Consider the following 16,279-nt stretch of genomic DNA (forward strand, 5'->3'; position numbering starts at 1 on the left):
GGAAGAATTTTTGCCTCATGTAGCTTTTCCATGGTCAGACACTGTGAATTACGGTTGGAAACTAGCTGTGTTCTTCACTAATGGATTTGAGGCTATGAGAAGGGAGTTTTGGTGTGCAGTGATCGCAATTGAAAGACGCCAAGGAGAGATTTGGGGTAAAGTAGAATCATATGATGTTGTGTTTAATTGGTCCTCTTGCTACATCATTAAAACTTTAGCTGTTATGGTTTGATAAAAGTTCAGTTTTAATTAAGCACAAGCAAGCCAACTAATTGTCCTTATTTATTTTTTAAGTTGTTCTTTTAGCTTTTTTAAATTAGTCAGTTTCTTTTATTGTCATAATAAGGCTGATGATTAAAAAATAATACAAAATTTTTATCGAAAATAATTAAAATATTAAGAGCATGCAGTGGGAGTATCTAGCACTTTGAAAACCCTTGAGAACCTCTTATGTGGATATATGTTATATGAATTCTTTATTAGCGCCATTAGACCAAAGAAACTTTTGAAGAACCCATAGCCGAATTTTGTATATAATATATAAGGCCGCAAGCTGATGCTTCATGGATGTGGCTAGGCCTGGGCCGGAGCCGAATATCCGGCCTTTTTAATGGTATCCGGATCCGTATCCGGTCTGGCCGGATACACAATTTTACTCTCCGAATCCGGCTCCGGAAAACCGGATGTCCGAAATCGGTTATCCGTTATAATTTTGGTTATCCGCCGGTTATCCGAAATCCGTTTAATTTTGTTATATGGGCTTGTGCGGTTATTTATAGAGAGGAAGTGAAAGCTTTTTGTTCCTTTCAGCCGATGTGGGATAATTAAATGACAAAGGGAGTGAGATTGTGGGAGTTGGAAGGTCCCACATCGATAAAGCCAAAAATTTTCCTCTCACCTGGGTTATATATATATACGTGTCTCTACCCATGGTAGGTAGGTAAGTGCATTAATATACATATATATATATTAATAATTTATATATATATGGCATAGTGGCGGATCCGGATATCCGACCCAAATTATTTTTAGTATCCGGATCCGTATCCGTATCCGGCCGGATATACAAATATAATAACCGAATCCGGATCCGTTTTACCGGATATCCGGTTTTTCGGATCGGATACCGGATTTGGATCCGGATATCCGGCGGATTCGGTTAGTTGGTCTCAGGCCTAGATGTGGCCAATGGATTAGAGTGCACATTATATTAAGTGGAGTTATTGGTTTGAGATTTGAAATTTGAATAGAATTTGAACGATTTTAATGTTACGTAGATTCTGTTGTTATTAGATCAATACTAGATTTTAACCCGCGGTACACCGCGTGCATATAATTTTATTATTATTATATTTTATAATCTATTTGTTTGTTAAATATTGGATGTTTTATAAATAGAGATATAACCTAATTTTCCGGCCGCTTGTGAGACTAAATGTTTATATTAATTTTTTAACCTGTAATATACTATATGATTATTTTTTATTATATTTAGTTTGTTTTGTTTAGTGTTTGAGATTCTATTTCGATTTTTAATTATTATAACAAAAAAATAAAGGATCTAAATACATAATAAGTCATTTATATGATGTGATTAAGTCACATTTTTCCTAATGAATTAATTATTTTACGCAATCTTAGGTAAAACAAATTGATTTTATATGTCAGATATTATAATATTTATAGTGTTGGCAAATAATAAAATAAGGATTTAACCCGTGTTAGCACATATTTAATAATATTTTATTAATTCTAACATGTTCTTTTATAATCACATTATATAGTATTTTAATTATTTTTAATTTTATTAAATTTTTATATATTAATTATAATATTTAAATAATTAGGAATCGAAATTCTTCTTACGTTAAGAATCAAAACTCACAGATCTGGAAAATATAGCATAGTTTATGTCTCTATATAATATTGATTGCTGTTTTTATTTTTGGTTAGAATGAAATTTAAAATATTTAGGAAACAAAATCTGAAATGATGTTATTTTTGGAAGGATTTTAGAGATTAAGTTTGTAAATAAGTTTTTAAATACATATAACTTAGGGTAAAATACCAAATGTACTTAAAAAATGTTAATATAGATTTAGGAAACAAAATCTGTCGTGATACTATTTTTGGAAATTTTTGAGGGGTTAATGTTGTAAATAAAAATCTAAATAAGTAAAACTAAAATGGCATAACACAAAATGTACTTCAAAAATGTTAATATAGATTTTGTTAAACTTTGTTAAAGTTTAGTCTTATTAGTTTGTGATTTGTAAAAGTCATTTAAAATCTTAACAAATTTGGGTTATTGGATTCAGAATTTTATAAAGTCAATAAAAGTTTTGTGTTATTCAATTAAAACAAAAGAATCTATAATTGTTAATGAATTCAATTATTATATTATTGATTCATGATTTCAGATATTTTCTTTACAAAATAAAGTCATCGAAAGTATCACAAATATACCAAAATTGTTTGAAGCATTTTACAAGATTTTACAAAATTAATCAACAAAATTATAAAACATTCTTTAGCAATCCTTAAAATCTTTCACTTATTCATTATTAATGATTTTGTTGAACTCTTCAAAAATCTTTATAAATTAGAATCCACCCCTCTAACTTTTTCTCTCACTCTTTTGATTAGTTTCCATTTTTTTATAAGGAAAGAGCCTAAACCTCAGCAAACAAAAAAGGAAACAATATAACTCCTCTAAAAAAATGTCATTAATTAACATCTTAATTTAAATGAAAAGAATCAGTAAAGAATTTTTTCTTTTGACAATTAAGATCATTATTCTCAACTAAAAAAGGATGTATTCGTTGGGTAATTATGAATTTAAATTCTTATCATCTACCACCAAATGTTTTCCAACTTGTATTCCAAGAAAAGAATCACTAAGAATCCGTAGTACCGATTCTTGGTAGTGGAAGAGAGAGAATGCTAACTTTTTTTTGTTAACTAGGTAATATCCCGCCCATATACGCGGTTTGTTGTATTAGTTATGTTAATTTATTTTAGTTTATATAATAATCAAACTATGAAAATTTTCTGATAATATTTTTTTAGTAAAGTTTTTAAAAATGGTATTTCTGAAAATGGTTTTGAAAAAGATATATTTTTGAAATTCCCCTTAAAAATACATATATAATAAATAAATTTCCTAAATGTCAATAATACACTTAATTTATTCAAATCACCTTTATTTTCACCTTAATTTAATCTATATTGCTAGGTTAAATTCTAATGATTTCCTTTTGTAGTAAAATTTTTGAAATTGAATATCAAATTGTTTTTTATATAGAAAATCATTAAATTACAAATTTTTGAATTAAAAAATATTATAATGATCATTATATAATTATATTTTGGATCACAAGTACAAACTATAATGATGAGTATACAAATTCTCAAAAAAAAAAAAATGGAGGTAAGAGAGAATTAAAAATTTTGATTTAATAATTCTATTATAATAGTTAATTTTGTTAAAACATTGCATATCTTTAAAAATAAAATATATATATATATACATGTTTAAAGATGATTTCTTTAGCTTGATTCTCTCATTGGGCTTTGGTTGAAATTAGTGTTGTTGAATCTGCATTGATAATTGTTTTTTTACAATCACTAAATTTTTATTATACATATGTAATTGAAAATAATAAGAAGAGAAAAAACGAAGGAAGAAATACAAGAAAAAAAAATTGAACAAAATATAAGATAAATCCAGCAAAATATATAATTACATTATTACAATGAGTTTTGAATTCATGCAAGAACATAAACAAAACAAAGAAAACATTTAGAATTTATGGATGATGATGTGAAAATGATTATTTATATGATTTCAAGGATGGAATTTACATTTCTAAAATAATTTAATTAGAAGAGTTACAATTATAATTTATAGTGTGTTTGAGTGAAAATGAATGGAAAAAGTCAATTCATAATTTATATAATTTTAGTTACAATTTAGTAGTAAAGTGTGGATTTGAAGTATAGATTAATGTACATTATTACATTTTTATTTAATTAAAAATAAACATATTTTTTAGAAATTAAATGCTAAATGGACCAATAAGCAAATAGTGAAACCTTATAAAATCATATGAAATGCAATAAAAATTTCAAAGATTAATTTAATTTTAAAAATTGAAAACAATGTTAAATATATATATATATATAATGCTTTCAAAATTAAAATATAGAATCAAACTCTTACAACATATATGAGATATAACAACATTTGATATTGGTGGGAGAGGAGGAGAAAATGATTACTTATAAGATGATAATCCAAATTAGATAAAATGGAGATGAATCTTTTAAAATAAAAACAATGTAAATATATATCATGTAATCTATAAAATTAAAATTTAGCATTAAAATTTTACAATGATTTTCATTTGGTTTTCTGTAACCCATACAACAAAAATAAGAAATTGAAAACAAAATAAAAAAAACAAAAAATGATTTGAGGTATTGTGGAAGAGAACGAGAGAATGAGAAAATGTGAAAATGATAAAGTAAAAGAATCCTAATATAAGAGAATGAGAAAATGAGATAATGAGAAAATGAGAGAAATGATTATTTATATGATAAGAATTAGTGTAAGTTACATTTAGAATAGAATTATGAGAGTTACAATTATAACTTATTGTGTTTGAATAAAATTAAGTAGTGGAATATGATTAACGTATACTTTATTTTATTTTCAGTTATAATTTTATTTTAATGTGTGAGTTAAATGTATTGTATTAATTGGATCTTAAATATTTTTTAAATGCTTTAAACAATTAGAAAGCAAATAAAAATTATAAAAAATTAAAAATCATTAAATGGAAATCAACCAATAAAGAGAAACCAAAACCTTACTTTTATATATATGATGATTAGATTCCCAACAATAATATTTACTATAGCAATTTATCTATATTGTTGAGGCTATTTTCTGAAAGTTATCTCAAAATGTTTTAATTTTGCATATATTTCCCCCCTATTCTACTTATTTAAATTACATAACACGCCCTTGATTTGACTTCAATTTGCCAATTTCGACTTTTCATTTATTTTCTTGTAGTTTAGGTCTTTTAGTTTTTTTATTTTCTTGTAGTTTAGGTCTTTTATTTGCTGAAACAGTCAGCTTCTCTCTTGAACAAATAAACTGAAATCAAAAAGTCAAATGTGTCTTCTTCTCCAATCGGAAAGAGCTTAGTAATTTTCTCCTGATTATGTCTTTGGGAAACGACGCGAGTAGTAGCCACGACGGCGGAAGCAACGGAGAAAGCGTAGTCGATGATCGTGGCCGCTACAGAAGCACTTGCGGCTACTGTAAATCCCCAGCTCGGTCAAGCATCGCTCACGGTTCGTTTTAATTTTCGATATTGTTCATGGACTTTGTAGGTTGTTGAATCGAACGAATTAGAGTAGAATCTCGTTTTTATATGACTATTTTTTTACGATTTGATTGATTATATAAGTGATTCGAATTGTTCCTCATCAGTGTTGGTAAAAGTTTTGATTTTGTTTATGATCTCAATGCACAGGCTTATCTGCAGAGACTCTTACCGTTTATGACTACCAAGGTTTGTTTTTGTTGTTGTTCTCGGACTCTCTTTGTGTGTGTGTGGATGAACAAAATTTTAAGTTATCTCTTTGAGTTGACATTACTTTGCTTGATCTTTTATGTATCTTTAATTTTCTATACTGTAGATCTTATTGACCGAGGATGGAGACGATCTGGTACATATCTTTACAAACATGAGATGGATACAACTTGTTGCCCTCCTTATACAATCCGTTTGAAAGCTAGTGATTTTGTTCCTACTAAAGAGCAGCAGCGAGTGTCTAGAAGGCTAGAAAGGTGCATATTATTGGATTCAGTTTTCTTCTCTTTCTTTTGGATCAATAGATGATAGATTTAGTCATGTTAGTTGTTCATGTTATTGGCTGAGTCAGCAAGGTTGTTCCCCGTTTGTTTTTCTTCCGGAGTTTTCTTAACTTATTTCTCACAATGTTTTGTTTTAAAGGTTCTTGGATGGCAAACTAGATACGCAGCCTAGGGAACAAACAGTTGCTTTTTCCTCTGATGATGTTTTAGATTCAGGGAAAAAATCACTTGGAACGGCAACAAGTGCAGTTGAACCAATTATGGATGATTTGTCTACCAAAATTGACCAAGCTGTGCAAATATGCATACAGAGTGGGGAATTCCCTTCCAATATGCAGATACCGCAAGCTTCAGTGAAGAAGGTCTTCTGTGCTAGAAGAAAGAAACTAGCTGAAGGACCAGAACAACTTTTATACACCAGCAACATTGCTTTTCCAATAGCAGCTGCAATAAAACGCACCAAGACATCTGTGAAAAGGGAGACGAATAATGCTGACATAAACAGGTTATCACCTGAAACTATTTCTGAGGTGTTGTTGAGTGCGATGAGTAAGGTGTGGGAAATTTCTGATATGTCTATTAAAGTCTGTAAGGGCCATATCAATTTCCTTTCGGCTTCCAAAGATTCTTTCTCTGATAGAGATGTTGTTCCTAATGGTAATATCTCGAGAGGAGTCAACTCAACAGGTGAAGGTGAAACCCTTCAAACTAAGATGGATTCAGAACACCATGAGACAAGAAAGCGAAAGCTGGAGATACATTTGAAAAGGTCTAGTTTTGATCCTGAAGAACATGAGTTATACAAACGGTATCAGCTGAAAGTGCACAATGATAAGCCGGGGCATGTCACAGAAAGTTCATACAGAAGGTTTTTGGTCGACTCTCCTTTGATATATGTTCAGCATTCTGGTGATGAAAAGGTTCCGCCTTGTGGCTTTGGCTCTTTCCACCAACAGTACAGAGTTGACGGCCGTCTAATTGCTGTTGGGGTTGTAGACATTCTTCCTAAATGTTTGTCAAGTGTGTACCTATTCTGGGATCCAGACTATGCATTCTTATCGCTCGGGAAATATTCTGCCATGCAAGAAATTAATTGGGTCAAAGAAAACCAAGCTCACTGCCCATCTCTTCAGTATTACTATCTTGGCTATTACATACATTCGTGCAACAAGATGAGATATAAAGCAGCCTATCGTCCATCTGAGCTTCTATGCCCTCTCCGTTTCCAGTAAGTTGCCACCATTTTGTTACTCAATGTCTTAGCTCGTCAACTATCTCATATGAAGGAAGGTGCTGTTTGAGTTGTACTACTTGTAAAAAGATATTTATGACCTCTTCCTGTATTGAAGTGTTGTCATTGAAGTGAGTGGAGACTGGTAAATTTAAGTTTTTAAAAGTGGGGAGCTGTGTGTTTCAGGTGGGTTCCATTCGAAGTAGCGAGCCCGATGCTAGATAAAAAAAAGCCATATGTCATCTTGTCAGATATCGCTATTTCACAAAATCAATGTTCTTTACTTGCTCGTGCTTCTGAAACTCTCGCGGAACCAGCAGTAAGTGAACATGAAGACATGGAACAAGGGGAGACGAATGATAATTTTATGGGCTGCAGTGATGATGATGATAATGATGATAATGATAATGAGGATGATGATGTTGATGATGATGAGGATGATGAAATAGAAGAGGACTCTCATATTGACTCAGACCCTGGATCCAAAGATAGCGACATTAGCAACATCCTTATCGGTCTTTATGGAACCCAATATAGATATAAGGTATATCAAACTTGGTTTTGTTTTCCTTTTGAATTTTTGTTAAAAGGCTAATTGGGTATTTATTACCATTATCAAACATATCATATTGACAACAAAAATTTGGAATTGGAAGAATTTGCGGCAGATATTAAGTCCAGAAGGGCGGAAGCAACTGGAACCGATGCTACAAAACTACCGCAAGGTCGTGGGAGCTGAGCTTTCAGAAAGAATGCTGTATGAAATCAACTAACGCTTAATGCCCAACTTTTTTTTGAAAAAGGGTTAATAGGTACAACATCATTGAGCTTAGTACCATTATTTATTGCATGAGAAAATTGTGTTTGTATACTTTGTATCATTGTTTTCTTAAGTTGTTCAAATGTGAGGCTTTTACATGGTGTCTTTCTTCTAAGTCTGTTATGTTATGTTCTCATTTTCTTTGAATAATTTTCTTTGAGGATTTTTTTATACGTGAAAAGAATTTGAAATTAAATGTGATGCTGATTAGTAATTTTATTAATTAAGAAGGTCCGTATATTTTATTTTATTTTAAATTATTGTTATTTACGTGAAATCCATCTTTTTAATTGGGTGATATCTAAAACTTATTTAACAAATAAATCTTTTAAATATGTAAAAGGAAAAAAAAAAAGGAATAATATGAATAGAGAGAAGTGGATGGGGAAGAGGTCCAGAGGAGAGGAAGCGCACGTGGGGGGGAGGAGGCCTGCTGACAGTGAAAAGATCAAAAGAGAAAGTGAAAGGCCCACACGAGTGCAAAGAGGCAGCAGATTTCAGACTTTGGGAAGTGTTCTAACTTATAAAGATTTGGTTTTTGTTTTTTTTTTTTTTTTCTTACAGTTTTTTCACATTCTCATAATTTTTGCAGAACCTTTTTACCACATCTCTCACACGTGTGTCCCTCCCTCGTCTTCCGTAAACCCTTTGACCGCTAGCTAGGAACTATACTACTTCCCCTACTTACTTTTTATTGGATTTTATACTTCTTTTGTATCAAAATGGATGATATTTTAGGAATTTCATACTCCCTCTGTTTTAAAATGTAAGTTGTTTTAGTTGAATGCACACATATTAAGATAATTTTTACTTTTTGTAGTTTCTAAAAAAACTCATGATTTTATCTCACCATTTAATTAAAGAAAATAAAGATAAATGGTTTAAAAAAAGATAAACTTTACTTTTAGTTTGCTTTTTGTCTTGGTTGTTGGAAAACAACTTATATTTTGAAACAAAAAAAATCTCTAAAACAACTTACATTTTGAAACAGAGGGAGTACTAATTAAGAAAAACATTGAATGTTTAACTATAAATTTATTTTATTTATAAAAATATATTTGTTTAACTATTAACCAATAGTAATTCATTAAAATTTAAATTCTCAATTAATAATTTTTGAAAACTACAATTTTTTAGCATTAATTAGTAAAAAAATATAGAAAATCAATCTTTGTAATACAAGATTTTTTTCTAAAAAATTTTCTATTATGATACAAAGGGAGTACCAGTTTAGATCCAACGAAACAGGATAAAACACTAATTTTTTTTACTTATTGATACTTAAGTTACATTTTTGAAAGGACTTCAATTCAATCTCTTTCAGTTTCCAAGTTAAAGACCAACTTTGCTTTGCAAAATATATATAACTTTTTGTATAGAATGATATTTTTTTTTTTTTTTTTTAAAGGGTATTCAACCTTATAAATAAATGCTCAATGGACTATTTCTAGATTTAGCCCATTACAATCCATTAAGGGCTTAAACCACTTACATCAAACCAAATAAAAAACCGTGAATCAAAATTGACTTGGGTTTAAAACACGAACTAGAATTAAACCGGCTATCGTTAACCCTAATTCTGCAACTGTAGAACACAGTTGAAGCCGCCGCCCAAACTTTTGCGGATGCTCGTCAGAACAGGTCCTCCAACGAGCCTGGATGATGTGAGTCGAACGGAGATGGTGATCCAAGATCCGTTGCCATCCCGCCACCATAGAACAGCTTCAAGGAGGAAGAAGAGAGCCGAACTTTTATTGTCGAAGAGATACAGGCTCACATGTGAAAAAAGAAAAGTGGTAGGAAGTAGAATCTGAAACCTTCTACGGTATATTTTATTTTGAGGATATTTTATTTTGGACGGGTGTATATGACAAATTCAATTTTGAGGATATATATGGATACGTAAGTTTTTAACGTTAACTACGAGAGAAAAAAAGATTGAGAGATGTAATACTGGAATTATGTGTACGGGAGTCACAATCAAGTACAGATTATGAGGAGTAGTGAGTGATGATAAAACTAAAAAAAAAAACAAAACATTAGGAGACAAAGGAGAGGAAGAGAGGTATCTATTCATCTTTTGGACAGAAGCTGAAAACTGTCACTTCACACGTGGATTTTTAAGATATGGTATGTCGTGTGTCTCGTGATTTGTCAAATCACACATCTTCTTCATCCCCCCCACTCATCTATTATTATGACTTGTTTTGTATGTTTCGTTTCTCTAAACCTTATTATTATTTGATGCCGGTATCACGGTTTACTTCTATTTAACCAGAATATATTGCGTATCAAATTATTTTGTGCTTGCTTATGGTTTGCGATTTATAGGAGCTACTGCAACCTATAGATACTCGCAGCCGTGGCTCATTTGTGTGTCATCAATTCTCAAACGAGGCATCATGCATTGGCCTATGGCCTCATATTACAATTAATAGATCTTAGGGACCATGTTCTCTGGTTCGATATTCAAAATTTTCCTTATTTTTGTTTTATATATATATGTTCTGGTCCAATGTATTTAAATTTTATCGAACCCTTTTTAATGTGAATGAGCTAAGAAAGATATACGTTCAAATAAAGAAGGTATTAGCCTATAAATTTTCATAGGTCTTCCGAAGCTTTCAGAAATTATAAGAGGCTTGTAGCTTTGGTTATAGTGTATTTGTATTTGTAGCGAGTAAAGGATGTGTCAGCTTTTAGTTATACTTAACGAACTTTTGAATTGCATATCTACTATTTTTGTTGTACGGGTTTCGTCGAATATATGAACTTTGAAAGTTTGAATTCTACCTTCCCTAAAACGTCATTGTCATTACTTATCTTATAGCAAATAATGAATATTAACCCCAAGGGCAGAGGTTAAATTAAAGGAACAAATTATCATTACCCATCTAATTTTTAAAACTCTTACCCACAAACACAAGAGTATTGTATATTCTGTTTAATTGTGATGAACATTATAATCATAACAACTAATGGTTATGAAGACGTGTCAAATATTCAATAAGATTAAAATAGTGATACTGATCTAATAATAGAATAAGGCACATACTGGATTATGATGACTTCGCTTTCATCACATGTTAACGAGAATATTTCATCTTTGTATGCCACTATGGGGGTCCGTAGATCGTAAACATATCTTCTCAGTGTTTATGTTAATTATTATAAGAAGATATGTTGACTACTAAAATATGTTACAATAATATAATATTATAATATAAATGTAGGTTTCTACTAAAAACACTATATTTTACCTATTTATATAACTTGAGAATGTTATGTTAATTATTTTATAAGATCATATAGTATTGAACAGATATAGTATTGAATATATATAGTATATAATCAAGCATTACGAAATTACTAACATGAATGAATGCTTTAAAGGGTGTTTCGTTGAGGGGGATATTAATGTATCCTAGTGGTAAATTCACCTCAGCATGGAGAAAAAGTTTGGGAACTTGAGTGTGCTAGCTAAAGAAGAGTGAAAGAAATACTATAAATAGTTTAGGAGCAATTGAGAAGAACACTAATTTAAAAGCCACTAGCATTAATATTATATTTACATTATATTTGCAGAATAAAATAAAATTGTAGCAACTATTTTCTGCTTTTAGCAATTCGCTTTTTAGTGTTTGCTGCTTTGCTTTGTTGAGGAAGGAAATAAACATGAGGATGGGGTTTATGGTCAACAAAAACATTGGCGCTGAATCATTAGAATTTAGACCCCTTCTTTTTCTTACTACATATACTTTGTGTGTATATATGATATTAATATAATTTGACATACCAAAATGTGTAATAGCCTACTAAAACACCAAAATGGATCTTTAGGTACGCATAGATGCCGTGCTTCATAATGAGATAACATGTGTAAATGTATGTGACGTCTCGGAAGATACTTCTAAAGTATGTTATATGACTTATATCAAACACTCCCATATCCTTTTCAGACTTCAACTTATGAGTTTAATAGTTGTTTATAAAGTATATAAACTGAGTTCACACAAAGGTGTTATGGATCAAGGGGTTAAACGTGATGATAATGGATCCATAGAGAATGTGAGTACACAAGCTAAGTCGTTTTAGTTTCTCCCTGGATTAAACTCAGTAACGGTAAGTGGGATTCTTGCATGATGTGTGTGGTAAATGAAAGCGTGGACTAGATTGTTTATTTTATAACATTCAAAGTTCTAGGTTTCTGTACTTTTGACATTTATTTAGACGATACTAGTTGATGTCAGTTTTGTAAATATGTTTTACTTAGATCTTAGTGTCGTAATTTTAATACTAAATGCATGTGTTATAAATGATTGAAGATGTGATCTTAGGCGGGGGATCGCTTAGATTCCATAGCATATAAGATATATAAGATAGAAGGCAAGAGCTGATTGACAAAAAAAAAAGATAGAAGGCAAGAGCTAAGAGAGGCAAGTGTTGCTAATCACTACTCCTATAACTCCCCCTTTGCCTTTTTACTCATCTCTATGCTCTTTTTTCCATTGACCCATTTCCTCTTCCCCTTGGTGTATAAACTAATCAGACCAATATGGTTTTCCACATAAAAATTAAACCATTCTTTTCAGCTTAGTGGATGAGAAAGGTAAAAATATGTAATAGTGTTTACATAAATGAAAATTAGAAAAACAATATCTGTTTGATACTATCTAAAAGTGTAATTAGTTAAAGAAAAACCCCAAATCCAACCATATTTGATTAAGACTAAGTCCAAAAACATCTATAATCCTTCAACTCAAATGTATATATCGATCGACCCACCTTTCTATATCATGTCCTTAAAAAGGTATAACGCGTTAAAGTCACATGTAAGTACATCAAAACTCATCATGAAGTACTGAACATAATTGGAAATTGGTATTATCACTAATAAGTTCTGAATAAGCCTAACTTTATAACAAGAAAAAAATAATAATATCTTTTAAAGAAAAGAGATGATGGGAAACTCATGAAATGGGGACTTTGGGTTAGGGAAAGAGAGAGACATGTGAAGTGTTCATAGGCAATTTGTGGACCAACAAGGCACATGCTACTCTTCTTTCATCAACTTTTTTCTTAGTCTTGTGCGAATAATAATGTTTTATGATTATCTATTTTCCCATAACCATGTTTGATTTTGGTGAAAACTAATGAGGCTAACATATCCACTATATGTTTTAGATTACAAGTTTACAACGCTGACTACAGTCATCGAACAGTAGTTGCAAATTGCACATTCTTTCTTACCAAAACAACTTTTGTAAGAAAATTTCCTATATATATCCATTGAAATAGATTTTCGTCCACTTTTATGAAGACATCACAAGCCAAAACCAAAATGCAGCCACTAGCAAAGTGGTCTTCCGACATTCATACAGACCCAAGTATTGGTTTCGAGTCTTATTTTGGTATAGGGAGACTTGTTGATAAATATATTTTTTTTCTTAGATTTAATATAACCGTCGCTAGACACACCAATGATAAAATCATGAGCTTCTTTTAAAATCTTCTTATAATTGTTATTCTAACTCACCCTGATGAATGATACAAAAATCTAAATTTTTTTTTTTAAAGCTGCTCTGCATGCTTCTATCATTTTTTTTAATGTAATGTTGTGGAGGATGAAATAGTGGCAAACTCCCAAAAAATATTTCGGGCATATGCAATATTAGAAAAACAATGCCAAACGCAAATCAGTAGAGAAGAACAACTCTAACTCGGCAACTCCTATCATCCACTCTAACTCATGTAGAGCTTTCTTTGATTCCTTGTCCATCAAAACTCATGACTTTTCTAATCTAGATACAATCAAATCAACAAGACCGAAATCGGACCAACTACAAGTTTTAGATGGAGGTGCTCGGTTGTGTAAGATCTACAACCAAACAAAAATATGGGCCAAGATATAGATTGAAAAATCAACAAGAGTCCAAACAAAATGTAATTATAGAATCAAATTTCTGACACAAATTCTTTTATTTCTTTTAAATAATACTCCTCCAGTCCCTTTTTAGTTGTCTTTATATTACTTGTTGTTTTATATTAGCATGCAAATTTATGAATCAAATTTTCAGTTTTTTCAAATTAAATAGCATATTAATGAAAGATAAATCAGAAAATTTAATTGTTTGGAATATTCAGTAAATTATTATTTTTATATAAAAAACCATTTAGTATATTTACCGGCAAACAAGATTAAATATAACCAAAGTAAAATTGGCTAATGCGAATGTCAATACTCATGAGATATATTTTGTAATAACAAGAAAGCATTTATTTATNCTTTCTTTGATTCCTTGTCCATCAAAACTCATGACTTTTCTAATCTAGATACAATCAAATCAACAAGACCGAAATCGGATCAACTACAAGTTTTAGATGGAGGTGAGATCTACAACCAAACAAAAATATGGGCCAAGATATAGATTGAAAAATCAACAAGAATCCAAACAAAATGTAATTATATTATCAAATTTCTGACACAAATTCTTTTATTTCTTTAAAATAATACTTCTCCAAACTTCCGTCTCTTTTTAATTGTTGTTATATTACTTGTCGTTTGTCGTTTCATATTTACTATGCAAATTTGTAAATCAAATTTTCTATTTTTCAAATGAAATAGTATATTAATAAAGGTTAAATCAAAATATTTAATGTTTGGAGTATTCAGTAGATTACTTTTTATATAAAAAACCATTTAGTATACTTACTGTCAAACAAGATTAAATATAACCAAAGCAACATTGGCTAATGCGAATGTCTCTTGAGATATATTTTGTGATAACAAGAAAGCATTTATTTATTTATTGATGATACATATAACAAAAGCTTGGTCAACACATTGACAGGATAATCAATCAAATCTTTATACATTTACCTGAAACCAATTTGTACAAGAAGGAATTATAAACTGCAAACACAAGAATTCTGATCCAAAATGTGATCAGCCTCGTCCATGCCATCCAAAATGTGAGAGCCGATCAACAACTTTGCAAAAACTACACTAGCTGACCATATATCGACTTTGGAGCAATATTTATCGCAAAGTAATTACTTCTTGTGTAAAGTTCTTGAATAAGTGTTGCAACCTTTGATATGTTGAGTCTGAAAACTTTGTATCACTAGAAACTCAGATTCTCCATTTTTTTTAAAGCTATTTAGTATATTTAACGGCAAACAAGAAAAAAATATAACAAAGAAAAAATTGGATAATGTGAATATTTATGAGATATATTTTGTTATAACTTCTAAACTCTTATGACATTTTCTGGACAGTTTTTCAAAATTTTATAATTAGTTCAAGTGATCCAAATATATGGTGAATTGACTCATTTACAAGTGAAAATGTATCTCAAACTAAACTAAGAACCAAGCAGATGATCATTGTGTTCAAAATTGGTTCGATTCCTCTCCATAAGTTTCATCCGGAGTCATAACTTCTCAGTCCAAATACAATCAAATTATATTATGACCGGAATCACAAGTTAAAAACAAAGAAAACAACATGTGTACGTTCTACAACCAAATACGGAAACAAACCATATCCATAAAAATTCTGATTCCAACAACTCAATCTAAAAAAATATTTAATTAACGGAATCAAATGCATGAAGCCATGAATTGCTTTCAGAGCTACCATTCCAAATTGATTATTAAGGGGTGTTATTGTATTATAAAGATTTCTAGAAACTTCAACAAAATCATTTAAAGTGAATAAATGAAAGATTTTAAAGATTGTTAGAGAGTATTTTTCATTAACTTTTAAAAATCTTATTAAAAGTACTCCAAATAATTTATGTATTTTTGTAATACTTTACATGTTTATATTTTGTAAAGAAAGTGTCTAAAATCATGAACCAATAACATCATAATTGAATTTCTGAAAAATCTTAGATTATTTTGTTTTAATTGAATAACACAAAAATTCTAATGACTTCATAAAAATCTGAATCCAATAACCCAAATTTGTTAAAAATTTAAATAAATTTTTACAAATCACAAACTAATAACACTAAAATTTAACAGAATTTAACAAAATTTTGATCTAATAACAACATATCCTACAATTCAACATTTCACCATTTCTTTTGTACTTTAAAACTCTATTCAAATCTGAAACCAATAATAACTTACACTTACTTGAACATTTCATATATGAATGTAAGTATTAATTATTAAATCTAACAAACTTAAAAAACTATATATATATATTTTAATGTTTACAAGAAAAAATATTTATTTCTAAAAATAATAAATAAAAAGGAATAAAAATATAGAAGAAGAATGCAAAAGAGTATAAATGATGAAAGGTCCTACTTTATTCAGAAACCCCCCC

The 16,279-nt window shown here is 30.0% G+C and overlaps 1 protein-coding gene across 2 annotated transcripts; it reads left to right on the top strand.

The window, feature by feature from the left end:
• LOC104768760 (arginyl-tRNA--protein transferase 1-like) lies at positions 5,129-8,730 on the top strand. 2 transcript variants are annotated; one of them, XM_010492797.2, is made up of 7 exons: positions 5,129-5,364; positions 5,547-5,585; positions 5,713-5,863; positions 6,030-7,118; positions 7,308-7,665; positions 7,778-7,933; positions 8,285-8,730. In XM_010492797.2, the coding sequence occupies exons 1-6, from the start codon at positions 5,232-5,234 to the stop codon at positions 7,892-7,894; spliced, it is 1,887 nt and encodes a 628-aa protein (XP_010491099.1). In that variant the 5' UTR covers positions 5,129-5,231; the 3' UTR covers positions 7,895-7,933; positions 8,285-8,730. The 2 variants fall into 2 exon arrangements, with proteins under 2 accessions (XP_010491099.1, XP_010491098.1); XM_010492796.1 differs by lacking the exon at positions 8,285-8,730 and having other exon boundaries at positions 7,778-7,934.

The sequence above is a fragment of the Camelina sativa genome, chromosome 20 (genome assembly GCF_000633955.1).
Source record: "Camelina sativa cultivar DH55 chromosome 20, Cs, whole genome shotgun sequence".
Taxonomy (NCBI): domain Eukaryota; kingdom Viridiplantae; phylum Streptophyta; class Magnoliopsida; order Brassicales; family Brassicaceae; genus Camelina; species Camelina sativa.

Excerpts from the sequence above, each read along its gene's own strand:
- LOC104768760 (XM_010492797.2), top strand. The coding sequence starts at position 5,232 with ATGTCTTTGGGAAACGACGCGAGTAGTAGCCACGACGGCGGAAGCAAC. Across the intron at positions 5,864-6,029 it reads GTGTCTAGAAGGCTAGAAAG|GTTCTTGGATGGCAAACTAG; the intron begins GTGCATATTATT and ends TTTGTTTTAAAG. Across the intron at positions 7,119-7,307 it reads CTATGCCCTCTCCGTTTCCA|GTGGGTTCCATTCGAAGTAG; the intron begins GTAAGTTGCCAC and ends TGTGTGTTTCAG.